This window comes from Enoplosus armatus, chromosome 4 (assembly GCF_043641665.1).
Source record: "Enoplosus armatus isolate fEnoArm2 chromosome 4, fEnoArm2.hap1, whole genome shotgun sequence".
NCBI lineage: Eukaryota > Metazoa > Chordata > Actinopteri > Centrarchiformes > Enoplosidae > Enoplosus > Enoplosus armatus.
Genome location: NC_092183.1, coordinates 812541 through 839941, shown reverse-complemented (window position 1 = coordinate 839941; position 27401 = coordinate 812541). Strand labels below are relative to the sequence as shown.

Here is a 27401-nt window from a genome sequence, read left to right as displayed (position 1 = left end):
AAGGTTGCCATGGTTTCCATACACATTATTATCCTGGGATCCACTTACTGAACTGACATCCATTTGCTGTTTCCCGTTAAAATGACCTGTATTTATTATTGATGAATGGATCGTTTGGAGCTTCACCTCCACCTGTAGCCCCTCCTCTTTGTGCTGAAGCCCCTCCTCTTTCTGCTGTAGCTGCTCTTGTTGCTGAAGCCCCTCCTCTTTGTGCAAAACACCCTCCTCTTTCTGCTGAAGCCCCTCCTCCTTGTGCAAAAGCCCCTCCTCTTGTTGTTGTAGCTCCTCCTCTTTCTGCTGAAGCTCCTCCTCTTGTCGCTGTAGCTCCTCCTCTTGTCGCTGTAGCTCCTCCTCCTTGTGGAGCAGCTGTTTCTCTCTCTCCCACAGCTCCTCTTCTGAAACACAAACATTTATTGTTTTCACTTTTTCCTTCTATAAATCTGTTTTCATGTCTCATGTAAAGAAAAGATCTAAAGTCATAAAGAACAGAAAGTATTCATAATAAAAGACTGAAAGAGACACCACAGTGTTGACTGACTGAGCTGCTGGAGCTGCTGCTGCTGTTGGGTCAGACGGCGCCCCCTGTCCTCCAACTGAGACACTGCAGCTTCAACGTCCTCCAGTCCAACACACACCACCTGAGAGAGAGAGACAGCGAGAGAGACAGCGAGAGAGAGAGAAAGAGACAGAGAGAAAGAGACAGAGAAAGAGACAGAGAGAAAGAGAGAGAGACAGCAAGAGAGAGAGAGAGATAGCGAGAGAGAGACAGCAAGAGAGAGACAGACAGAGAGAAAGAGAGAGAGAGAGAGACAGACAGAGAGAGAGAGATTTTTTTTTGATTTTTACAAAAACACTTTATTTACATACTTCACATATTTACAGACAACTCAATAAAGTGCTAATTAAAAATAAGTTATCCAGTAAAAACCTGTGCAAAATGCAATTCATCATTATTAACAGAACAGATGATGTCTCCGTAGCACCAGCGCTGTCTAAAAGCGTCCAAATCACCAATGTGTTTAAAAAACCTGTATTGGAGCCACAGTCTGGCCCTGATGTTGCAGAGCCAGACTGACCTGGCCTCCTGTCCCTCCCGGTTCTCCACCCGGTTCTTCCTGCTTATATATATGGCCATCTTTGCTTCTCCTGAGAGGAAGTTTAGGAGCTGCCACTTCTCTCTGTTTGTCTTTTTGTAGCCAGCTCCCATAATAAAAACACTCTGAGAAAACTTCACACCAAAGAGACTAAAAACCAACGTTAGAAGAGTGAAGAACTCTGTGAGTCTCTGACACTCAGTAAAAACATGGAAGACAGTCTCGCGGAGATCACAGAATGGACACTTGTTAAAAACAGCAGGATTAAGAACAGAAATAAAAGTGTTGGAGGCGACGGCACCATGTAAAATCCTCCACTGGAGGTCGGCAGTCCGTTTCTTTAGGGGAGGTTTGTACAAACTCCTCCACTGTGGGCTGGGTCCGGTTTCCCCGGCCAGTCTTTTAGTCCACACTGTGGGGGGCCTGAAGGTTTCCTTTCTTGGGCAAGAGTGTAAGAACAGCTCTGCGGCAGGACATGGGCATGGAACCAGAGGCCAGACTTTCATTAAAAACATCTAAAATATCTACTGCTAAAATGTCCCAGAAGGCTTTATAAAACTCTATTGTCAGGCCGTCAATGCCGGGAGCCCTCCGACCCTGCATGCTTTGCAGGGCTGCCTGAAGCTCCCTCATCTGCAGCGGCTCCTCGAGCTGGGAGTTAGTATCTCCAGAGACCTGAGGAAGTTCACTGCAGAACTCCTCCAGCAGTGTGTCTTCCTCCTCGTACTCAGTAGAATACAGAGTGGAGTAAAACTCCACCGCCCGCCTTCTGATCTGGCCTGGCTCCATGAGCTCCTGCCCCGTGTCTGACAGCAAGGAGTGGATTACCTTCTTCTGTCCGTTCTTCTTCTCCAGGCCGAAGAAGAAGCCAGAGGGAGCATCCATCTCAGCGATGTTCTGAAATCGGGACCTGACCAGTGCACCCTGTACTTTACTGTCTAGCAGGTCGGCTAAAGCCAGTTTTTTTACTTTGAGGACTTCAATATATCCTCGATCTCCTGTGGACTCACTCATTTTCTCTAGTTCCACTATGTCACTCTCCAGGTCCTTCATAGATCTGGTGACGTCTCGTGTAACATTGAGGGTGTGCTGTTGACATAGAAGTTTAATTTCAGTCTTCCCATGGTCCCACCACTGCCTGAGACTGCTAAAATCACCCTTCCTCTGTCTAAAAACACCCCAGAAATACACGAGAACCTCCCTGAACTTTTTGTCAAATGTTAAAACTGAATTAAAATGCCAATATGCACTTTTTGGCAAACTATTTCTAATAAAAACATGACATAAAAGCAGGGAATGATCCGTAAAACCAGCAGGTAAAATTCTGCACATTTTAAATATATTAAAATGATGCTTAAAACAATAAATACGGTCAAGTCTGGCTGAGGAGATCCTACTCTCTCTGAGGTGGGACCATGTGTACTGTCTGCTGTCTGCGTGCATCCTCCTCCACACGTCCACCAGGCCATGAGAGTGGACCAGCTGCCCCAGAGCATGCTGGGATGCTGGATGAGGCTCTGCGTGGTTGCGATCTAGAGACGCATTTTCAGTACAATTAAAATCCCCACCCAAGAATAAAAAATCCTCCGAGGCACAGCTGTTTAAAACATCATTAACTTTTTGTAAAAACAGCTTCCTCTCTGCACCGTTTGTTGGAGCGTACATGTTGATAAAAACAGCAGTGAAATTCTCAAAACGAGCTTTAGTTAAAAGTAACCTCCCCTCAATAAAATGCTCGACCTCCAGCGAGACTGGAGAGAAGTTCCTGGAGAAGAGGAAGCCCACTCCTCCACTTAGAGTGGTGTTGTGGCTTAAAATGGCTTCCCCTTCCCACTCTCTCCTCCAGTCTGCCTCATTTCCAGAATTACTGTGCGTTTCTTGTAAAAACATAACATCAATGTGCTTCATTCTGGCAATTTCATAAATACGTTCTCTCTTACTTGCATCTCGGGCTCCATTGACATTTAAACTTCCCACTTTAAAGACATCCATGTTAAGTGAGATATTAAGAACAACAATTAAAACCAATAAGTTAATTAAAACACACATTGGAGTTTTTGACATCATCACTGTTCATTTGTTTCTTTACTTTAAGCACAAGTTTTTTCAACCTAAAACCCTCCTGGTCAGTGAGGCCAGACTCCTCTCTTTGGCTCATGTGGAGTCTGGCCGATGAATAAAACACTGATAAATCAGGGAAATGATCTTCCACTTTAACACCATGTTGGTTCTTTGTCTGTAGAAGAAACGACCTGATCTTTTCTGCAGTGTACAGCTTTCTCTGCTGACTGCTGCTCAGTTTAAAACACGGCACATCACTGCTGTCCGACACACACTCCTCCTCACTCCCGCTTTCATCCGTCTGCACCTGTTTCCTCACGGTGTCCTCCCCAACTTTACTTGTTTTTGCCTCACTGGCTGCATTTTTTGTTTGTCTCCTGCGTTTGTTAGCAGGTTTTGGTTTTTCTGTTGCTGCCTCCTCCTCCATCTCCGCTTCCTCCACCTGCTCACTCCACACAACACTTTCCTCACCTGCCTGTATCTCTCCTAACTTACCTGTCTCACTGACCTCACCTGTTCTGTTTATCTGTTCTACCCCCCCACTGTCACCTGTTTCTGACCCCTTTTCTCCCCCCACCTCACTGTCTCCTACCTCACCTACACCCTCACCACCTTTTTCTGCATCACACCAACTTCCACCATGTACATTATCCTGTTGTACAGCGGCGGCCGCCCCCAGCCCCGAGACAACGGGCGGCCCCGCCGCAGCGCCGGTTGCCCCCCCCGGGCCAGGCCGAGCCGGATCACCGAGCCCCGGACAGGCCTTCACGGTGTGTCCCTCCTCACCGCAACCAAAGCACTTCATGTTGTTCAGTATCATATATAACTGTCTCCGGTGAGACACTACGTGCTTCAGTAACTGAGATCTGCATCCAGACAGGATCTTTTTGATGGGGGAAACCACTTTCCCGTGTCTGGAGAGTTCTCTACTGAGAAACTCATCGGTAATAAAAGGAGGGACATTTGACAAAACAACTTTGGTTGCGGGCTGCGTCAGCGGCAACACCGACACAAACATCCCGTTCACCGAAATACCTGTCTCGATGACGCGGTTCACCTTGTCCACCTGGTCCAGGAAGATAACGACGGCGCCGTTCATCCGCGCGGCCGATCTGACACTACCGTGTCCAACCCTGTCCCCCACCGCCAGCCCGATGTCCTCCACACTGCACGGGAAACCGGCGGAGATCTTAATACCGTGTTTCCGCGTGAGCCTGGAGAAGTCTCCATTTACCATGGTGTCAGAGACACCGGCCAGCAGAGACACCGGCAGGAGACAAAGAAGACCCCAAACAAACCCCCAAAACCACAAAAGTGCTCCAACTATCAATTAAAGTAAACCACCACCAAGAAACTACTTTAAATTAAACATATTACTGAAAAAAAGAAACGAAAAAAAGTACGAAATCCACTCAATCAGCGTCTCACTCACACACCACAATCTCCCAGCATGCACTCTGAGAGAGAGAGAGAGAGAGAGAGAGAGAGACAGAGAGAGAGAGAGAGAGAGACAGAGAGACAGAGAGAGAGACAGACAGAGAAAGAGACAGAGAGAGAGAGAGAGAGACAGAGAGAGAGACAGAGAGAGAGACAGAGAGAGAGAGAGAGAGACAGAGAGAGACAGAGAGAGAGACAGAGAGAGAGAGAGAGACAGAGAGAGAGACAGGCAGACTGACAGACAGAGAGAGAGAGAGAGACAGAGAGAGAGACAGAGAGAGAGACAGAGAGAGAGACAGAGAGAGACAGAGAGACAGGCAGACTGACAGACAGAGAGAGACAGAGAGACAGACAGACTGACAGACAGACAGACAGAGAGAGACAGAGAGACAGAGACAGAGAGACAGAGACACCAGTTGGTGTAATACTGAAGTAGAGCTGAAACTATTAACTATTGATCAGCAGATTGTGAATTAATGAACAATTTTGATAATGCATTAATCAATTCAGTCATTTTTAATTCTCTGATACCTCTGAAATGTGTCTACCTGTGTGAGGCGTGTGTGTGTGTTGTACCTGTGTGAGGTGTGTGTGTGTGTGTTGTACCTGTGTGAGGTGTGTGTGTGTGTGTGTTGTACCTGTGTGAGGTGTGTGTGTGTGTGTGTTGTACCTGTGTGAGGTGTGTGTGTGTGTGTTGTACCTGTGTGAGGTGTGTGTGTGTGTGTTGTACCTGTGTGAGGTGTGTGTGTGTGTACCTGTGTGAGGTGTGTGTGTGTGTGTGTCTACCTGTGTGAGGTGTGTGTGTGTGTGTTGTACCTGTGTGAGGTGTGTGTGTGTGTACCTGTGTGAGGTGTGTGTGTGTGTGTGTGTACCTGTGTGAGGTGTGTGTGTGTGTGTGTACCTGTGTGAGGTGTGTGTGTGTGTGTGTGTACCTGTGTGAGGTGTGTGTGTGTGTGTGTACCTGTGTGAGGTGAGTGTGTGTGTGTTGTACCTGTGTGAGGCGTGTGTGTGTGTTGTACCTGTGTGAGGCGTGTGTGTGTGTGTGTTGTACCTGTGTGAGGTGTGTGTGTGTTGTACCTGTGTGAGGCGTGTGTGTGTGTGTTGTACCTGTGTGAGGTGTGTGTGTGTGTACCTGTGTGAGGTGTGTGTGTGTGTGTGTGTACCTGTGTGAGGTGTGTGTGTGTGTGTGTACCTGTGTGAGGTGTGTGTGTGTGTGTGTGTACCTGTGTGAGGTGTGTGTGTGTGTGTGTACCTGTGTGAGGTGAGTGTGTGTGTGTTGTACCTGTGTGAGGCGTGTGTGTGTGTTGTACCTGTGTGAGGCGTGTGTGTGTGTGTGTTGTACCTGTGTGAGGTGTGTGTGTGTCTACCTGTGTGAGGCGTGTGTGTGTGTGTTGTACCTGTGTGAGGTGTGTGTGTGTGTTGTACCTGTGTGAGGTGTGTGTGTGAGACGTGTGTGTGTGTGTTGTACCTGTGTGAGGCGTGTGTGTGTTGTACCTGTGTGAGGCGTGTGTGTGTGTGTGTTGTACCTGTGTGAGGCGTGTGTGTGTGTGTTGTACCTGTGTGAGGTGTGTGTGTGTGTGTGTGTTGTACCTGTGTGAGGTGTGTGTGTGTGTGTTGTACCTGTGTGAGGCGTGTGTGTTGTACCTGTGTGAGGCGTGTGTGTGTGTGTGTTGTACCTGTGTGAGGTGTGTGTGTGTGTTGTACCTGTGTGAGGTGTGTGTGTGTGTGTGTTGTACCTGTGTGAGGTGTGTGTGTGTGTGTTGTACCTGTGTGAGGCGTGTGTGTGTGTGTTGTACCTGTGTGAGGTGTGTGTGTGTACCTGTGTGAGGCGTGTGTGTGTGTGTTGTACCTGTGTGAGGTGTGTGTGTGTGTGTGTCTACCTGTGTGAGGCGTGTGTGTGTGTGTTGTACCTGTGTGAGGTGTGTGTGTGTTGTACCTGTGTGAGGTGTGTGTGTGTGTGTTGTACCTGTGTGAGGCGTGTGTGTGTTGTACCTGTGTGAGGCGTGTGTGTGTGTGTTGTACCTGTGTGAGGCGTGTGTGTGTGTTGTACCTGTGTGAGGCGTGTGTGTGTGTGTGTTGTACCTGTGTGAGGCGTGTGTGTGTGTGTGTTGTACCTGTGTGAGGCGTGTGTGTGTGTGTTGTACCTGTGTGAGGCGTGTGTGTGTTGTACCTGTGTGAGGCGTGTGTGTGTGTGTTGTACCTGTGTGAGGTGTGTGTGTGTGTGTGTGTTGTACCTGTGTGAGGTGTGTGTGTGTGTGTTGTACCTGTGTGAGGCGTGTGTGTGTGTTGTACCTGTGTGAGGCGTGTGTGTGTGTGTGTTGTACCTGTGTGAGGCGTGTGTGTGTGTGTGTTGTACCTGTGTGAGGTGTGTGTGTGTGTTGTACCTGTGTGAGGCGTGTGTGTGTGTGTGTTGTACCTGTGTGAGGCGTGTGTGTGTGTTGTACCTGTGTGAGGCGTGTGTGTGTGTGTGTTGTACCTGTGTGAGGCGTGTGTGTGTGTTGTACCTGTGTGAGGCGTGTGTGTGTGTGTGTTGTACCTGTGTGAGGTGTGTGTGTGTGTTGTACCTGTGTGAGGCGTGTGTGTGTGTGTGTTGTACCTGTGTGAGGCGTGTGTGTGTGTTGTACCTGTGTGAGGCGTGTGTGTGTGTGTGTTGTACCTGTGTGAGGTGTGTGTGTGTGTTGTACCTGTGTGAGGCGTGTGTGTGTGTGTGTTGTACCTGTGTGAGGTGTACCTGTGTGAGGCGTGTGTGTGTGTTGTACCTGTGTGAGGCGTGTGTGTGTGTGTTGTACCTGTGTGAGGCGTGTGTGTGTGTGTGTGTTGTACCTGTGTGAGGCGTGTGTGTGTGTGTGTGTTATACCTGTGTGAGGTGTGTGTGTGTGTTGTACCTGTGTGAGGCGTGTGTGTGTGTTATACCTGTGTGAGGTGTGTGTGTGTGTGTTGTACCTGTGTGAGGCGTGTGTGTGTGTGTTGTACCTGTGTGAGGCGTGTGTGTGTGTGTGTTGTACCTGTGTGAGGTGTGTGTGTGTGTTGTACCTGTGTGAGGCGTGTGTGTGTGTGTGTTGTACCTGTGTGAGGTGTGTGTGTGTGTTGTACCTGTGTGAGGCGTGTGTGTGTGTTGTACCTGTGTGAGGCGTGTGTGTGTGTGTTGTACCTGTGTGAGGTGTGTGTGTGTGTTGTACCTGTGTGAGGCGTGTGTGTGTGTGTTATACCTGTGTGAGGTGTGTGTGTGTGTGTTGTACCTGTGTGAGGTGTGTGTGTGTGTACCTGTGTGAGGTGTGTGTGTGTGTGTTGTACCTGTGTGAGGCGTGTGTGTGTGTGTTATACCTGTGTGAGGTGTGTGTGTGTGTGTTGTACCTGTGTGAGGCGTGTGTGTGTACCTGTTTGTGTTCTATCTGTCTGTCCAGCTCCTTCAGGTGTTCGTCTCTCTGCTGCTGCTGCTGACTGGACACATTCAGCTCCTTCAGGACACAAATACACTCACTCAGAATCACACAGTTCAGACAGAGGACAGTGTGTGTGTGTGTGTGTGTGTGTGTGTTTGTTCACCTGTTCCAGAGTCTGCAGGTGTTTCCTGGTCTCCTCCACCTGTTCACTGAGCAGAGACAGCAGCTCAGAGTTCTCTGAAACAGAAACATGATGTTTGCATTTCTTCTTCTAATCATTTTCCTTACCGAGTTGTTCAAGTTCACATTTCAAAGTTATTCTGAGTTTCATCGTCAGCAGAGACACAAACACTTACTAATACACACTGTAGACACGGTTAATACACATGTTACAGTCTGTGTTATATTACACGTGTTATAGTCTGTGTTATATTACACATGTTATAGTCTGTGTTATATTACACATGTTATAGTCTGTTATATTACACATGTTATAGTGTGTGTGTTATATTACACATGTTACAGTCTGTGTTATATTACACATGTTATAGTCCGTGTGTTATATTACACATGTTATAGTCTGTGTGTTATATTACACATGTTATAGTCTGTTATATTACACATGTTATAGTCTGTGTTATATTACACATGTTACAGTCTGTGTGTTATATTACACATGTTATAGTCTGTGTGTTATATTACACATGTTATAGTCTGTTATATTACACGTTATAGTGTGTGTTATATTACACATGTTATAGTGTGTGTTATATTACACATGTTATAGTCTGTTATATTACACATGTTATAGTCTGTGTTATATTACACATGTTATAGTCCGTGTGTTATATTACACATGTTATAGTCTGTATTATATTACACATGTTATAGTCTGTGTTATATTACACATGTTACAGTCTGTATGTTATATTACACATGTTATAGTCTGTGTTATATTACACATGTTATAGTCCGTGTGTTATATTACACATGTTATAGTCTGTGTTATATTACACATGTTATAGTCCGTGTGTTATATTACACATGTTATAGTCTGTATTATATTACACATGTTATAGTCTGTATTATATTACACATGTTATAGTCTGTGTTATATTACACGTTACAGTCTGTTATATTACACATGTTATAATCTGTATGTTATATTACACATGTTACAGTCTGTGTTATATTACACATGTTATAGTCTGTGTTATATTACACATGTTATAGTCTGTGTTATATTACACATGTTACAGTCTGTTATATTACACATGTTAGTCTGTGTTATATTACACATGTTATAGTCTGTTATATTACACATGTTATAGTCTGTGTTATATTACACGTGTTATAGTCTGTGTTATATTACACATGTTATAGTCTGTTATATTACACATGTTATAGTCTGTGTTATATTACACGTTATAGTGTGTGTGTGTGTGTTATATTACACATGTTATAGTCTGTTATATTACACATGTTATAGTCTGTTATATTACACATGTTATAGTCTGTGTTATATTACACGTGTTATAGTCTGTGTTATATTACACATGTTATAGTGTGTGTGTTATATTACACGTTATAGTCTGTGTGTTATATTACACATGTTATAGTGTGTGTGTGTTATATTACACGTTATAGTCTGTCTGTTATATTACACATGTTATAGTCTGTGTTATATTACACTTGTTATAGTCTGTTATATTACACATGTTATAGTCTGTGTTATATTACACATGTTATAGTCTGTTATATTACACATGTTATAGTCTGTGTTATATTACACATGTTATAGTCTGTGTTATATTACACATGTTATAGTGTGTGTGTTATATTACACGTTATAGTCTGTGTGTTATATTACACATGTTATAGTGTGTGTGTGTTATATTACACGTTATAGTCTGTCTGTTATATTACACATGTTATAGTCTGTGTTATATTACACTTGTTATAGTCTGTTATACTACACATGTTATAATCTGTATGTTATATTACACATGTTATAGTCTGTGTTATATTACACATGTTATAGTCTGTTATATTACACATGTTATAGTCTGTTATACTACACATGTTATAGTCTGTGTGTTATATTACACATGTTACAGTCTGTGTTATATTACACATGTTATAGTCTGTGTGTTATATTACACATGTTACAGTCTGTGTTATATTACACATGTTATAGTCTGTGTGTTATATTACACACGTTATAGTCTGTGTTATATTACACGTTATAGTCTGTGTGTTATATTACACATGTTATAGTGTGTGTGTGTTATATTACACGTTATAGTCTGTCTGTTATATTACACACGTTATAGTCTGTGTTATATTACACATGTTATAGTCTGTGTTATATTACACATGTTACAGTCTGTGTGTTATATTACACATGTTATAGTCTGTTATACTACACATGTTGTGTGTGTACTTACTGTTAAGCTGCTCCTGAGTGGCTGCTGTCTCTCTGACCACTTCCTGTTTGAGAAGCTGGGCGTGGCTGTGCTCCTCCCTCTTTTTAGAAAGCTCCGCCTCCACCACTGACAGACTCCTGTTGAATATGCAGTCAAACTATTTTAGATTAAGTGGACAGTAACACGTGATAACACCATTTATAGTTCTCACAGGTTTTTATGGTCTTTTCTGTTCTTGAGAAACTTCTGCATGTTATTATTCATCGTTTTGTTTTAAAACTTAAATGTGACATCTAAATGCATCCACTGACTTAACTGTTCTGGGTTTGTTTAGCACATTTCTGCAGACAGTCTGTTGAACAATGAAACTGTATGTACCTGTCTGCATGCCTCCGTCTGGCCTCCAGGTGTTTACACTGCTCCTGCAGGCTGCTCCTCTCCTCCCTCCTCCTGCTCAGCTCCTCCTGCACGTCCTGCATGTAACACATAACAAAAACTGATTTGTTTTCCAGTTTCTTTTAATAAAGCATTATTTCAGCAAGTGAAATGAACAAAAGTATTCTGATGAAGTTCTGCTAAAAGTCTTCATTATTGTATGTAAAACAAAAATAAGGGAAGGAAACCTGAATATAAAAATTGATGTGAGCTACAGTGGAAAACTTCGGCTTTATGGAGAGAGAGTCATCAGGTTCTTCATTACTTCAGCTAAAAAGACTCATTACACCAAACCCTCCTGCTGCTGGAGACAGTGTGAGTCCTCCGAGGCAAATCATTATTACAACTGATGACTGGACATTATATAAGATTTCTTAAGAATAACTTTTTCTATTAGACTGCAACAAGTTCTTGAAAATATTGAAAGTTGGATCTGGTACATTACTGCTGCACGTCCATCATTTGTTTAAAGAACTGTGAAGAGACTGAAACCCAAACTTTAAATACCAGATGCAAACTGTTACAGTAGAAATGGCTGCTCAGGATTTACATTACACCTGTTAAATTGCCCCATTTTAATCCTAACATTCCTGACCATTGCACTAAATGCAATAAAAAAATTGGAAATTGGTACCCTGTTTCATTGTATGTGCGAGTGTCACAAGCTCCAGATGTTCTGGAAGGATCAGATTTCTAAATTGACAGAAAGTGTTTGAGCTAAATATGACAATTCCATATACACCCTGCAGATCTTCCAGTAAATGTAAGGAAACACAAACTACTGACTTTCTGTCGGTTACAAACTTGTTTTAAAATGAAAGGATCTTCTAGTCGATGGATTGAAGAGACGTCTTGTCTTGTCTTCTTTTTCCTTGTTTAAATATTTTTACTTGTGTGTATCATTTATTTTATTGGATATGTTTATGCATGTGTTTTTTTCCTCCCTTGTCTATAATTACTTATTCATATTTAATATTACGTTTGTTTCTCTTCTAACAGAGAATATTGTGTTATCTGGGATTCGAGAGGGTTAATGTGAACGTTTGTTCTGTTTATTCACAATGAACAAAAAGCCAATAAACAAATCATTAAAGAAAAAGAGAGAGAGAGAAAATGGCGACAATGCTCTGACAACTAAAGAAATAACCAGGACAAGATATAATATTTACACTGTGTGTGAGCAGCTGTTGATTTTGAGAGCAAATCCAAAGAATTGCGGTAAAAAAGTAAATACTCTTGTATTTGTTTGAACTCTCCTTCTCAGTATTAGCTGCATGTGTAAGTGCTACTGTCATCTGACATTTTTGCATGTGTTACTTTGGTAAAAGGTACGATACAAATTAATTAAATTAATTTTAGAAAAGTATTAGAAACAACAGGACACTTGAAATAAAGAGTTACAAAGGAAAATACTTTGCCTCCTAATTAACATGCAGTTAATAATAAAAACTATTTGAAATGTTTTCCACTCGCCTGCAGTTCTGTTCGCTGTTGATTTGTCTGTTTCAAACAAATCTCTGCCTCCTTTCTGTGGGACTCCACTTCCTGTTGCAGCCCAGCCAGCTCCTCCCTTTGTCTTTCCACTTCATCCTGCTTCTTTTCCAGCTCATTCTTCCTCTTGTCCACTTCATCCTGTATCCCGTCCAACTCCTCCCTCATCCTGTCCGCCTCGTCCTGTATTCTGTCCAGCTGATCCTGCTTCTTGTGGAGCCGCTGGAGACTCAGGGTGCGTTTGGTTTTCACTTCATCCAGCGCCTGCTGCTCTGCAAGTAACTCCTGAAGGACCTGTTTTAGCTCTGGACACACACACACACACACACACACACGTCTACATCAATGTTCCTGTTAGCTTTTGTTAATGAAGCAGAGATGAGTCAAACAAGTAAGCAGCAGTTTTCATGTTTGGGTTTACCTCTTCCTCCATCTTTGTCAGTTACTGCATCCAGAAAATCATATTTTTAAAGATACTCAATAATTAAGACAGAGTGCCGTTTACTGTACAGAATGTGAAGCTCTCTGATTTTGGTCTGTAGAAACAAAACTGACTCGACACAAAGTGCTGCAGGCTGCAGCAGTCAAGGCAAACTTACATCTCTTTAATATCTGCTCAATGGGACACTGACTGAAGGACAGTAGAAGAAGCCCAGTGAATCTGCTGAGAGCTGAACTTGTGTTTGAGTTTGTTTAGTGGACATTAGAAGAACTGCAGCTCAACACACTTCTGCTCCGACTTCAACACTGTGAAGGCTGCTGACTGGACAAGGTGAAAACATTTGAATTCATCATCCTGGATCATGTGACTGTTACACACTTCAGTCAGCGCAGGTGTGTGTGTGTGTGTGTGGATACCTGCTCTGTGTGTGTTGACTTCAGACTGCACTGTGATGAGCCTCTGCTCGTCCTCTCTCAGAGCACCGACTGTGGACCTCCTCTCACTCATCAGGGCCTCCTGCTGCTCCAACAGCTCCTACACAAACACACAAACAAGCAGCTCGTCTCTACTAGTCCTTCTCCACTGCAGCATCTTAAACCCTGCCTATAACCTCAGCTTTTAAAAACCTCATGAGTCTAAAACCCGGATGTTTCCGACGGATCTGTCCTGTTTATGTTGTTTGAGAGTGAAGTCACAGGAGCACTGCAGCGTTGTGATCTGTATTTTTATATCATTTTGTTCCATGTTTGTAATGTTTTCCCTTCAGGTTTGACTGTGACTCTACATGTCGTGTTCAGCGGAGCGAGAACTGAGACAGCATTTGAATGTAGCTGGTCATTTTATACGAGCCTGCCCACCCACGGTCCACCTCAACTGGTACTACTTAGTCCTGATCCAGAGTCTGCATCAGGACTGCGTGGCCGTGCTCAGACTGGGCTTGACTGACAGCTCTCTCCCTGTTAGGGCAGGTCTGATCAGACACAGTAACTGTGTACACTTTAATCTATGAAAACCATCATGTTTCATAACTTGGTCTCAGGTTTACAATCAAAGGAACAAGTAACTACAGCTTTCTGGTGAATGTAGAGGAGAAGAAATATTTCAGTCGGACATGTAGTGAAGTAGAAGTATAAAGAAGCATAAATTGGAGTACAGGTAGCTCAATGTTGTACTCTGGTCACCTTGACTCTCTTCTGCAGTCGTTGCTCCTCCTCTCTGACCTCCTCCACTCTGTTCACAGCTGTTTGATGCTCCTCCCTCCTCTGAACCAGCCTCTGCTCCTGCTGCTCCACCTGCAGAGAGGAAGACAGTGTTTACATGTTGTTTTCTAAAAGTCTGCCACACCAACACTAAAGAACAATGCTCCTTATTTACTTTAAGAGTCTCGGCTCCTCTGTTTGGTTTTAAAATTGATTTCCTCTGACTGTCCCTAAACCAGAACTATGTGGACGTTTTTCTGAAAACATAACGCCTTTGTTTTGGCGGTCTAACTCAACAAACCAGTTCTTTCTTACATTTTCCTGATTTAATGTCAACACAAAACGGTATTGTTTCAGATGAACAGGCTTTTAAAAGGTGAAGTTGAGTTTACCTGACTGTTGAGTGAGTTTAGACACTTCTGAGATGCCTGAAGGTCTGACAGCAAATCAGCTAACCTGCACACACACGCACGCACGCACGCACACACACACACACACACACACACACACACACACACACACACACACACACACACGTCATGTGATAAACTTGTTGGATATTTGGATGCTGATATTAAAAAAGTTAAAACACAATTTGAGACCAAACTCTTATGAAGGAACATGTTAGCATCCCAGGCTAACTCAAAGACCTCCAGCTGCTTCACAATAAAAGCCCTTTGAAAAAAGCCTTTCTGATTCTCAATTGGCATTTAGTCCCACTTGTTCCTGTCAGCTTTTACTGTGAAGCAAAAGCTGACAGGAGACGTGGGATAAAAGTTGGAATGCTAACTCACTGGTTTAAATCTGTTTTTATATTCTTGGTGCTTTTCAGCTGAAAGATCTAAATGACAGAAGCTTGCAGGAGAGTAAAGAACTGACACAGTAGGATAATGTTATCATCTATATGAACTTCAGCTGCTCTGTAACTGTAACTGATAAACTAAATCGTCCAGCTCTGTCTTTGTCTGTACCTGTCTGCAGCTGAGTGCATCTTTGTGCCGAGTTGTTGGAACTCCTGATCTCTGCTCCTCAGAGCCTCCTCCACCCCCCTCAGAGTCCGCTCCTCCTCCTGCCTCCTCCTCCTCAGCTCCTCCACCTCCTCCTGCAGCTCTCTGGAGATCAGTTAATATGATGATGATGATGATGATGAAGACTCATATGCTGTTATCTGAGTCTGGAGGTCAGAGGTCAACCTGTGAGAGTTTACCTGATGTGCTGCGTGGCCTCCGGCGGACAGGTGGCGCCATCCTGAGCTGAGCACTGAGCTGAAGCGGCCTGCAGGAGACAGACGGATGGACACTGCAGGACGCAGAGAAACAATGTGCAGACGTGTGTGTGTGTGTGTGTGTGTGTGTGTGTACCTTGTCTCTGGTGGTGTCTATGCAGCTCTGAGCCTCCAGCAGCAGTCTGTCAGCCTGTCGGAGTTCAGCTCGTCTCTTCAGCAGAGTTTTCTCCACACACTCCACCTCATCACACACCTGCATCACACTCCTACACACACACACACACACACACACACACACACACAGAATAAATTAAATGAAAAGTGTCAAAAACTGTGTGTGTGTGTGTGTGTGTGTTACTGTACCTGTGTTGTCTCAGTGTGTGTCGAAGTTTTTTGGTTTCCAGTCGTAGTTTCTTCTTCTCTTCCTCTAGTTTCTCTGCTTCTTTGTGCACACACTCACACACACACCTGTCTCCCTGCTGACACACACACACACACACACACACACACACACACACACACACACACTGTGAGATGATGTAGATTTGTCTACAGTTATATTAGTATTACACATCAATGTGGGACCTTCATATGATACTTGTATGAGTGAGTAGTACTCGTGTTTGTCAGTATTTCATTCTCTGGATATTATCTAAAGAGTTTCTCAACCATTTTGCAGATTCTTTTCAGAAGAGATTCTGTCGCGACAAATCTCTACACTGCAATATAAGATGACCTGAGGACTGCAGTCGTGTGTTCTTTCACAGCTGTTATGAAATGAATCTCAGGTTCTTTGGTTCTTTCAGATTTGCTGTGCTGTTGTCAAAATGTCTGATTCTGATTCAAAGTGTCACGACTTGATTTGATTGGCTATCACACACACACACACACACACACAGCTTTCCTGTTGGTATCTGCAGCAGGTCTGTGTGTCTCTGCGGTTCGTGGTGGCCTGATTCAGGCTGCAGACTCTCACCGTGTCTCTGTGTTCAGGGATGTTACAGTGCAGCGCAGCGCCTCCTGCAGGAGGACTGTAGACGGCAGCTTCAGGTGAACCACAGAGCAGCCAGGCAGGTCCAACCAGAGGAGTCTGACTGTCAGGGGGCCCAGCAGAGGCAGCTGCAACTGGGGCAGGAGGAGGGGGAGGAGTCTGTCCTCTGGAGTTCCCGTCAGCGTCACTGCCTCCTCCGCTGTCCCTCCACTCTGCTGCTGCTGGACACAGTTCACATCAGAGTCTGAGGGTCTGAACAGCTCAGGATGCATCAGATCTGAACAGGTTTCAAGACTTCTCAAATATGTGTGTGTACCTGTGTCAGAGTCGGTGTGTGTCGGGAGGATGTAGACCCAGTACCCTCCTCCTGAGGGCTGTCTGTCCTGTTGTCGCCACCTGTCAGGAGAACTGAGGTTCTGCAGCCCAAAACCAGAGTCCTGAGTCCCCTGAGAGCCCAGACTGGGAGCCTGGAAGAGAGAGAACCTTTTAAGTCCCATGATGCTCGGAACTTTGTTTTCCAACCAAAAACAACAACAACAAATTGTGTGTGTGTGAGAGATCAAACAAGCGTTGGTTAGACGCTGGGTGTCGTACTAAAAGAGGGCGTATCAGGGTTATGGTTTACAAAACTTCCTTCATAAATCAGCTTAATGCTGCCTTGCTGTTGGGAAGCTGGCCCCAGAGTGTCTCCTGTATTCTCACCACATTTGAGCCTCAGAGCTCAGCATCAGTTTATTTAAATAAATCCCTGACAACAGCTGACAATCCACAGATGTGAGTGAGAGATAAAAAAGCTGAAAAGTCTCACACTGTGTCCAGGAGGTATGAAGCACCCCTGTCCTCCATCTCTGGTCCTGATCCCAGTCCCGGTCCTGTCCAGCTCCTGTCTCAGTTTGTGTGTGTGTCTCTGAGCTTCAGCCAGCTCTGCCCTGTGTTCGCTCGCTCTCTCTCCATCAGGGTTCTGACAAACACAGGAAGTAGAAGATCAGGGTCACGTGTCATTACTGTCACAGGAGAATATTACTATTAGTTTTTGTAGTGTTGGATATACTTTCTAACTGTAATAATAACACTGTAGTACTAATGCATTTACTTTTGAACTGTACATATTATGACGATCTAAGAACATTAATGTTCCATGAAGCGTGTAGAGATGAACTCAATCTGGATCATTTCATTAGTATTTATTCAGATTTTCCAGAACTACATAGTAACCATAGTACCTGGTGTTGTGTGTGTGTGTACCTGCTGTGTGTTTGTGTGTACCTGCTGTGTGTGTGTGTGTGTGTGTGTGTGTACCTGCTGTGTGTTTGTGTGTACCTGCTGTGTGTGTGTGTGTACCTGCTGTGTGTTTTTGTGTGTGTGTGTGTGTGTGTGTACCTGCTGTGTGTGTGTGTGTGTGTGTGTACCTGCTGTGTGTTTGTGTGTACCTGCTGTGTTTGTGTGTGTGTGTGTGTGTGTGTGTGTACCTGCTGTGTGTGTGTGTGTGTGTGTGTGTACCTGCTGTGTGTGTGTGTGTGTGTGTGTGTGTGTACCTGCTGTGTGTGTGTACCTGCTGTGTGTGTGTGTGCAGAGTGTGGTTCAGAGCTCTCAGCTGTTCAGTGGTTGCCTCCAGCTGTTCTGCTGTCAGCTGATCAGAGTCACACATGGACCTGCTGAGCTGCCGTAGTTTCCTGTTCCGACGGCTGAGGCTCCTCTGGTGATGGTCGCTCTGTGAACGCAGCTGGATCACCGACACCACAGTCAGTCCCAGCATGATAAAAGCCCCCCACGTTTCAAACCAATACATCTCTTAATAACACAAACATTTGCCAGAAAAAACACAAAGTTGTTTCACAGGTGAAATATCAAGTAGTCAGAAAAAAACAGCTGTGAAAAAAATATAAGAAAGGAAGTTTTCCAAAATAAAAGTCCTTCCTGGTCCTGCTCCACACTGCATCACCTGGGCTTCCAGCTGGGCTATCTGGTCCTGATCCTGGGCCACTTGAGATTCCAGTTGGGTTATGTGGTCTTGATCTTGGGCTAGCTGGGCCTGCAGTCTGGCTACCTGCTCCTGGCTGTGGTGATGGTCTTGTTGGAGCTGCTCCCTCTCCCTGTAGAGCTGCTCCACACTTCTGGACAGTGTGTCCTCAGGACTGACAGGACTGCAGGGGGACAGGACAGTCAAAAGACGTGTACTTCTTTCCTCACACTTTACTGACGTCAGAACGGGGGGGGCGGTGACCTCCGACTGTATCTGTAACTTTCTGAAACCTTTAACCTGATGTTCACACCCACGTAACTCAGGCTTTGAAAGCTGAATACTTTAATAGACGAGGTGGCCGAGTGGTTAAGGCGATGGACTGCTAATCCATTGTGCTCTGCACGCGTGGGTTCGAATCCCATCCTCGTCGGATGGCTTGATTTTGACATAGACTGTATGTGGACCCCGTGATATGTTCTGAACTGCATCTTGGGTGATCTAATCAGAGATTTGAGCTGTATAGGATGTTTCCAGCTGTGTCGACACTATTCTCTGTTATATCCACATTCAAACAGTGGCTGCATCTCAAGTCTCATTGCATCCATGTTTCCCTCACTTGCGTCTTTTACTTTCCTTTCCAAGGAAACCATGTTAAGAAAGAGCAAACAAAGAAATGTGTTTTAAGAGTAATGAGATGTCCTTTCCTCTGACTCCCAGTTCAAGGGAGGAACTATCAAACATGAGACTTGAGATGTACCCAATATGGCGTCTCCCAAAAGAAATATTATAATGGGCGAGATGGTCTAAGATTTCAGTAGTAAATCCAGTTGGTCCATTTTTGTGAAGGAGCAGGGGAATTAGCTCAAATGGTAGAGCGCTCGCTTAGCATGCGAGAGGTAGCGGGATCGATGCCCGCATTCTCCATAAGACTTTTAACCTTCTCTAATGAAGAGCACTGATATTAATCTAAATTAGCCTAAATCAAATGTGGGATAAAGAATGTATACGTAACTTAACTACTACTCAAAATATGTACATACAACAGAGTATTTGTAGAAATGATTCACATCCTCTGTCACTTCCACACAAGTGAAAACTGATTCAACAACACAACTACACACCGAAATATGAGACCCTGCAGCTGCAGCGGCCTCTCACATGCTAAGTGAGCGCTCTGCCATTTGAACTATTTCCCCTCAAAACAGCTGAGTCATGTTCTCTGTGTGTCACTCTCCCTCTGCTCCCTGTCCCATACGACACACTAACTGTATACTGTATATAAACACAAATTGCATATATATATATGAGAAACAGACATAAAGCATAAAAAGACATTTGAGGTCGCAGCCATGAGCATGAAGTGCACATGAAACATGAGCTGTGCACAGCTGCGCTGGTCGTAGCTCATCTTACAGACACTATTAATCAATCAAATCAAAACCCCACCTTCTCTTTGTTGCCATTGGTTGGTCCAGGTCAGGTGGACAAATGTTTGTAAGCTATGGTTAATAATCTGATAATGATCTAATAATCACAGGAAGTTGAAGAAAACATGATGTTGTTTTCTGAGATAATATGAAGATCTGTCGTCTTTAATAGTAGTAGTGTAGTACTATAGGAGTACTGCAGTACTGGTACCTGGACTTGTCCTCATCCAGCTCCTCTGGTCCACTCTGTGCCTCCTGAGGTTCCAACAAGGCAGATGTAATCTGGTCCATCTGAACTCTGGTCTGGTCTAGGTGGTTCCTGGTGTCTGTAAACTGGGTTCTGGTCTGGTGCATCTGGGCTTTGGTCTGGTCCAGTGGAGCCTGAAGTCTCTGAAGAGATGATTTCTCATCCTGCAGACAGACAGACAGAATCAGACTTTCTTTTAGTGTGTGTTTGATTATTTACAGAGAACATAAAGAATACAAACCTGTCAGGAAGAGCTGTGGACCACCTTTCTATTCTTTTTCTCACTGGTTGATGGTTCTGATTGTTTCAGGTTGTGTTTTGTCAGAGAGGCTCAGTCATTCAACACAGAAACATACGTCGGCCTTTAGCCTGACGCAGCTGCTGTTTGTGTTGCTGGGACTTGTAGTTCCCTCCTGGCTTCCAGCTTGCAGTGAGGGGTACTTGAATAAAGGTTTCTGGTTCAGGTTGGGTTCAAACTTTATTCGGCTTTCAGTCCTGGCCACTGTGCCAAGTCAGGTGTCTGCACTATTTGCATGTTATTTTAAATATTTGTTATTTTTCTCTACTGTTTTTTATGCATCAACATACCAAAGCAAATTCCTAGTATGTGATAACCTACTTGGCAATAAACCTGATTCTGTTTGACATGAAGTGTTACCTGTCCCACTGTGATCTGTCGGGTTAGCTCCTCCCTCAGCTGCTGGAGCTCCGCCTCCAGCTCCACCTGCTGTCTGCTGCTCTCCACCTGTCTGTCTCTCAGAGCCTGCGCCTCCATCCGCAACACAGACAGCTCCTCCTGCTGCACAGACATGTCCTGCAGATAGACAGACAGACAGAGAGCCACATATATTAACCAGAGAAATAGCTAACAATACCACTTTCCCTCCCACACTGACCTGTCTGTGTGTCCTGGTGGTGTCCTCCAGCTGTCTGCAGTGTCTCTGAGTGTCCTCCAGGTGAAGCTGCAGACTCTGATTGTCAGCCTGCAGACTGTGAACCTGCTGCTGAGCACAACGAGCCTGAAACACAAGCACAGGTCACAGAGAGCCTTGAACTCTTGTTTGGTTTGTAAATGAAGATGATACAATCTGTGATGAACAGAAAACACCGAATCTCTTTTCAGGATAAGGTTTTCTAAAAAGTGGACAACACATCTGGATTTCTGCTGGATAACAAACTACTGAGAATTGTTTCTACGTTTTCTGCGTCAGAATATCAGAGATACATTTTTATTGTCTAGTTTCTGCTAGAAGAAGATACTGAACCCTAAAAAAAATGATTTAACGTTAAATTCCTGATTGAATGAATATTTCAGGTTAACATTAATCCTGACGTTTCATTGATGAAGTGAACGTGGTTTCATTAGGACAGAGTCTCTACCTGCTCTCTGAGTCCTCTCAGATACTCCTGAAGGCCAGAGATGATTCCCTCCAAATCCCTCTGAAGAGCTTCATTAGCCAGAATCTGACCTGGTGGAGGAGGAGGAGTTATATTTTACAGATTTGCCTCTCTGACAGCCAATCAAAGGGCTCCAGATTGAGAGAGACTCTGTGATTGGGCAGTGGTCTCCTCACCGTCGGTCAGCTGTTGCTCCAGCTCTTTGATCTCCTGCGTCTCCATGGCAATGCGTGACAGCATGTCGTCGAGGCGACCCTCCAGCTCGCTCTGCTTCCCGCTCATCCTGTCCAACAGCTGTCTCCAACTGGACAATCGGGTGGTCACGTGGGCCTGAGAGAGAGACGTCAGCCAATCAGAGCAGCTCCACCGGACACTGCTTTCCTATTGGTTACTTATATTATAATATAAGTTCAGAAATCATTAATAATGAAACACTAATATAAAATACATACTAATTAGAAGTCATTCTGCATTAGGAGTACTTAGTATTATGTATTTATCTGATAATAACTCACATGCTCTACTTGTAATGAGGAATAAGCTCACCCTGCAGCCAGAACTCAGACTGGAAAGGGTTAAAAGGAGAATGCGGGCATCAATGCCGCTGCCTCTCACGCGTTAAGCCAGCGCTCTACCATTTGAGCCAATTCCCCCGTCACCCGACCCTCTTTGGCCCGACACCGGTCCCCTCCCACAACTAGAAGGATGATGAAACGTTTTTCCCCATTTGGCAGCTTTTAGTTACTGTCTGAACAATATGACGTGAACACTGCAACAAACTACAACAGCCAAAGTGTTGGACACATGAACATGTTGACCTGATGATGGCGCTAGATGAAGAGTCAGAGGATCCCGCATACAGGCAGAAATTACAACTTTCTAAGCCTGTTGTGAGAACTTTGAAGAAGTGGACCAGTGAAGCTGCAGAGGACCTGAAGGCGTGTTTGGACTGTACTGACTGGGATGTTTTCAGGACTGCTACCAACAGTCTGGATGAGTACACAGAGGCTGTGACTTCATATATCAGCTTCTGTGAGGACTGCTGCGTACCAACTCGGACCAGGGTGAGTTACAACAACGACAGACCCTGGTTCACAGCAAGACTGCGACAGCTGAGGTTGGAAAAGGAAGAGGCGTTTAAGAGTGGCAACAGAGCTGAGTTTAAGGAAGCCAAGTACAAGTTTAGCAAGGCGGTGAGGGAAGCTAAACGACTGTACTCAGAGAGACTACAAGACCAGTTCTCCTCCAACGACTCTGCTTCTGTGTGGAGGGGGCTCAGGCAGATCACCAACTACAAGCCAAGAGCCCCCAACTCTGCTAACGACCGACGCCTCGCCAACAGCCTCAACGACTTCTACTGTCGCTTTGAAAGACAATGGGACAGTCCTGACACCATCCCCCACACCATCACCCACCAGCTCCAGCCCAACAGCCCCAACCCCCTCATTACACCTGGGGCTGAACTCTCACACCTCCTACCACCACAGCTGCCCCCCACAACGCCCCCCACTCCTCCAGCATCGACACCTCTGTCTGTCCTTGAAAGAGATGTGAACAGACTCTTCAAGAGACAAAACCCGCGTAAAGCTGCTGGACCAGACTCCATCTCCCCATCCTGCCTGAAGCGCTGCGCCGATCAGCTGTCTCCGGTGTTCACGGACATCTTCAACACCTCACTGGAGACATGCCACGTGCCAGCCTGCTTCAAGGCCTCCACCATCATCCCCGTCCCCAAAAAACCAGGGCCCACAGGATTAAATGACTACAGACCCGTCGCCCTGACCTCTGTGGTCATGAAATCATTTGAATGCCTGGTCCTGTCCCACCTCAAATCCATTACAGACCCTCTGCTGGACCCCCTGCAGTTCGCCTACAGAGCCAACAGGTCTGTAGACGACGCCGTCAACTTGGCTCTACACTTCATCCTCCAGCACCTGGACTCCACAGGATCCTATGCCAGGATCCTGTTTGTGGACTTCAGCTCTGCCTTCAACACCATCGTCCCGGCTCTTCTTCAGGACAAGCTCTCCCAGCTCAACGTGCCTGACCCCCCCTGCAGGTGGATCACAGATTTCCTGTCTGACAGGAAGCAGCACGTGAAGCTGGGGAAACACGTCTCAGACTCGCAGACGATCAGCACCGGCTCCCCTCAAGGCTGCGTTCTTTCTCCACTACTCTTCTCCCTCTACACCAACAGCTGCACCTCCAGTCACCAGTCCGTCAAGCTCCTGAAGTTCGCAGTTTCCTGGGCTCCATCATCAGCCAGGACCTCCGGTGGGAGCTGAACATCAGCTCCCTCATCAAGAAAGCCCAACAGAGGATATACTTCCTGAGGCAGCTGAGGAAGTTTAACCTGCCACAAACAATGCTGGTTCACTTCTACACCATCATAGAGTCCATCCTCACCTCCTCCATCACCGTCTGGTACGCTGCTGCCTCCACCAAGGACAGACGCAGACTGCAGCGTATCATCCGCTCTGCAGAGAGGGTGATCGGCTGCAACCTCCCATCTCTTCAGGACCTGTACTCCGCCAGGACCCTGAGGAGAGCAGGGAAGATCGCTGCCGACCCCTCCCACCCCGGACACCATCTGTTCGACCCCCTCCCCTCTGGCAGGAGGCTGCGGTCCATCAGGACCAAAACCTCCCGCCACAAAAACAGTTTCTTCCCCTCTGCAGTCAACCTGACAAACTCACACTGACCCCCCCCCAGAACACAAACACTACTTATACGTTATATTAACGTACATCACCCCTGTCCCCACTGCGTTACATTAACGCACCCACCCCCTACTGGACACTTTACTTTATTCTGGTCACTGCACTGTTGTTATTGATCTTATCTTATTTTTATTGTTATTCTTATTTTAGCTTTTATATTCTACTTATTTGTTATCAAAGCAATAGCAGCTTCAGACCACAGCAAATTCCTTGTAATGTATGTTACTTGGCAATAAACAGTTTCTGATTCTGATTCTGATTCTGATCACCAGAGTTATTACAGTTCATCCTGAGGGGACCATGAAGGTCTGAACCACATCTCATCACAGTCCATCCAGCAGCTGTTGAGACGTTTCAGTCTGATCAGAGTGGAGGACAGACTGACAGACTGATGTGGACATCCCATCCCTGCTAACAGAGTACAGTATGTTCTATATACATTTAATACAGTTTGTTTCTTCCTGTTTCACCTCCCTCCAGCTCCTCTATTACCTTTGCGTTGCTCGAAACACTTGAATGTGTGAATCTGTACTTCATGATACTTCATACACTACAGACTGAGAGTGTGATTTAGACAGATATGTGTTTGTGTACTCACAGCAGTCAGTTCAGTCTAACAGTCCTCGACCAGAGACCACAGGGGCTGCTGGGTAACATCCTGCATGTCCTCCTCCTCCTCCTCCTCCTCCTCTATCAGTTCACAGTAAACAACATCTCACCTCCTCCCTTCTGTTCTGGACGACATTTACTTCTTCATCTCCGTTTCCCTCTTTCTGTCTTCTCTCCGTTACAAACTTCTCTCCCTCTCCTCTCTCCCCCTTTCTTTGAATCAACACAGGAAATCTTTCTCCCAGCCAATCAGAGCACAGCTGCAGAGAGACAGGTCATCCTCTGTCCATTGGAAGTGAAATAAAGCTGTGAAAGCCCGCCCCTTGGAGGTTGGATCCTGGGGGGAGGGGTCAGAGGTTCTTAAAGAGACAACAACCTGTTGCTGCTGTTGTTCTGCTGTTACTCTGAACTGGAGCACAGCAAGATTTTAAATAGAAGCATTCAGACCCATTTTATGGCACCACTTAACTCCAAATATAAATATTTCCACAGTTTTATTCCTGAGCTTCTGAAACTAAATTTAGACTGACAATCTGGAAAAGATGCGTATAGTTTTATAAATGGGGAGGGGACTCAGCAGGCTCTCAGTCTGTAGTGGGGGGTGGGGGGCAAAACAAAGAAACAAAACTACAAAAACAACTACAAGTTTGATACTCAACACACACTTTCAGTGCATTGCACCACTACCACACAGGGGAATTAGCTCAAATGGTAGAGCGCTCGCTTAGCATGCGAGAGGTAGCGGGATCGATGCCCGCATTCTCCAGCAGACTTTTAACTGTCTGATCTGAGAGCAGACACTCCTAAACAGTCTGTCTTCTGGCAGGACAAGTCAAACAATGAGCTGTAAGAGGTGTTAAAATGCAGTTTGGTGTTAATTCTCTGCGGTTTATGAACAGGTGGTTACAATAATGTGTCTGTATGCTTGTTACCTGTGTTTTGGTTTCCTCAGGCTGCTGCTCTGTCTGATGGGTCAACTGCAGGAGGTCAGACTCAGCTACACACACACGCACACACGCACGCACACACGCACACACACACACAATAACACAAAAATCAGAATATTGACAAAAACAGTCCACAGCCTCAAAAACTGACACCAAAGCTTCGGCTGTAGATCAGCCACAAGATGAAATTCCAAACCAGTTGACCACCTTCTTTATTATACTATGTATTGTACTATATTGTACTATACTATGTATATAACTATACACAAAACAGAACCAGAATCAGAAATACTTAATTGATCCCCGGGGGGAAATTTTACAGTACCGGTGCTCCCATTCAAGAGTAGAAAGTAGCATAATTTTGAAATAAAAGGATGTACAAAATATAAGAAATAGAGAATAAAAATATACTCATTTATGATATTTAAGTGAAAAAAAAGTAAAAAATATATACAATAGCAATGAATATGTATATATGCATATATATATATGTACAGGAATGATTTCCTGTGGCGCTCTGTTGTACATAACCCAAATCTACATCTTGTGGTGTCTAAGTGGTTAAGACACAGAAAATACATCGATCGCACAACCTGGCTCCTTCCCCCCCGCTGATCAGTGCAGTTCTTTTCAAAACAACAGCACAGTGATTGAGGTGATGGACTGATATACAGAAATAGTCTAGAAGAAGCGGTCTCACTGTCATCTTTTCCTCTGACCTCTCACTTTTACTGTAATACAATAAAGAACAGACGAGGTGGCCGAGTGGTTAAGGCGATGGACTGCTAATCCATTGTGCTCTGCACGCGTGGGTTCGAATCCCATCCTCGTCGCTAGTTTACTCCAGTCTGCCATGTTTACTCTTCAGCATTATGACTGGCTCCTTTATAACAACCTTCTTTGGAACAATAACATCAGTTTCTCCCTTACAAATGTCCTTGTTGATACACTGACAATAATCAAATGTCCAGTTGGAAGTTTACTCACCTCACCTGTGATAAACTCCTTTAACCTTTCCCCAAGATGTAAATCAACTATTCAGTTATTACATGTGTTAAATCTTTTCTCTCACCACTGATGACTAGAGAAATGATTGAAGCAGAAATCCTTCCGGCCTTACCTATACACTGCTCTGTTCTGCAGTCTTCCAGCAGGGGGCGTGACGACTCCATGTCAGTGTGAATGTCTGAACCCTCCTGGGACTGCAGGGAGGAGGAGGAGGAGGAGGAGGAGGTTTGAGGTTTGGCAGTGGAGGCGAAGGTGTTCCTGATGTACAGACTCTCAACCACAGAGTCCACAGTGTCGACTTCCTGCTGAGACAGACGAGTGTAAACACTTGGACACTAATCTAATTCAGATGTTTGACCTTTCTTTGATAATCAAACCCCATTCAGCCTGGACATCCTTATAAAATACTTTCATATGAAACACTAAATATCATCCAATGTATTGTATTCTGACGTTTTCACCCAGATACTGATATGCAGCTGTGAGTTATTGTTACCTGTACGCTGCAGAGCGGCAGAGGGCTGAGTTTGGCATCTATCTTGTAGAAAGTCAACTCCTGCTCCAGCTCATATAGTCTGTGAAAGGCTCTGGTCAGCTCAGCTGTCGTCTTCTCCAACTGAAGACACACAGAAGAGACTTTTACTGTGAAACAGCTGCAGGAAGTCCGAGGGTCTGAGGGAGCTAGAGATAACACCTAATAGACCATGAGTTTCTGGTGTTTAGTGAAACCTTTCTTAGGCATTTCATTCGCTGGACTGACACTTACCTACTTGATTTATTCAGAAATGTTTTCTCAATGAAATGTATAATGTTACAATATACATGAGAATGACACGAAGAGCCTCAGTGATCTCTACCTGTCTGACTGCATCGACAGTCTGTCTGGAGGTGACGTCAT

The 27401-nt window shown here is 44.9% G+C and overlaps 1 protein-coding gene and 4 non-coding genes across 5 annotated transcripts; 4 read left to right on the top strand and 1 right to left on the bottom strand.

Moving 5' to 3' along the window:
- Nucleotides 1–28: 28 nt before the first annotated feature.
- Nucleotides 29–27401, bottom strand: cntrl (centriolin). The gene is made up of 28 exons (XM_070903744.1): nucleotides 27361–27401; nucleotides 27000–27156; nucleotides 26616–26805; nucleotides 25481–25545; nucleotides 21396–21549; nucleotides 21202–21290; nucleotides 20718–20840; nucleotides 20480–20635; nucleotides 19786–19985; nucleotides 18127–18328; nucleotides 17737–17907; nucleotides 16993–17145; nucleotides 16501–16651; nucleotides 16170–16405; nucleotides 15330–15419; nucleotides 15176–15243; nucleotides 14940–15080; nucleotides 14361–14424; nucleotides 13951–14061; nucleotides 13186–13303; nucleotides 12358–12632; nucleotides 10780–10874; nucleotides 10423–10538; nucleotides 8139–8212; nucleotides 7970–8050; nucleotides 539–638; nucleotides 127–395; nucleotides 29–52 (listed from the first exon to the last, which is right to left on the bottom strand). Exons 1-28 carry the CDS (start codon nucleotides 27399–27401, stop codon nucleotides 29–31), a joined length of 3714 nt encoding a protein of 1237 aa, XP_070759845.1.
- Nucleotides 18496–18577, top strand: trnas-gcu (transfer RNA serine (anticodon GCU)). Its single transcript has one exon. It is a non-coding gene; the product is annotated as a tRNA-Ser (tRNA).
- Nucleotides 18999–19071, top strand: trnaa-agc (transfer RNA alanine (anticodon AGC)). Its single transcript has one exon. It is a non-coding gene; the product is annotated as a tRNA-Ala (tRNA).
- On the top strand, nucleotides 25242–25314 carry trnaa-agc (transfer RNA alanine (anticodon AGC)). Its single transcript has one exon. It is a non-coding gene; the product is annotated as a tRNA-Ala (tRNA).
- Nucleotides 26247–26328, top strand: trnas-gcu (transfer RNA serine (anticodon GCU)). Its single transcript has one exon. It is a non-coding gene; the product is annotated as a tRNA-Ser (tRNA).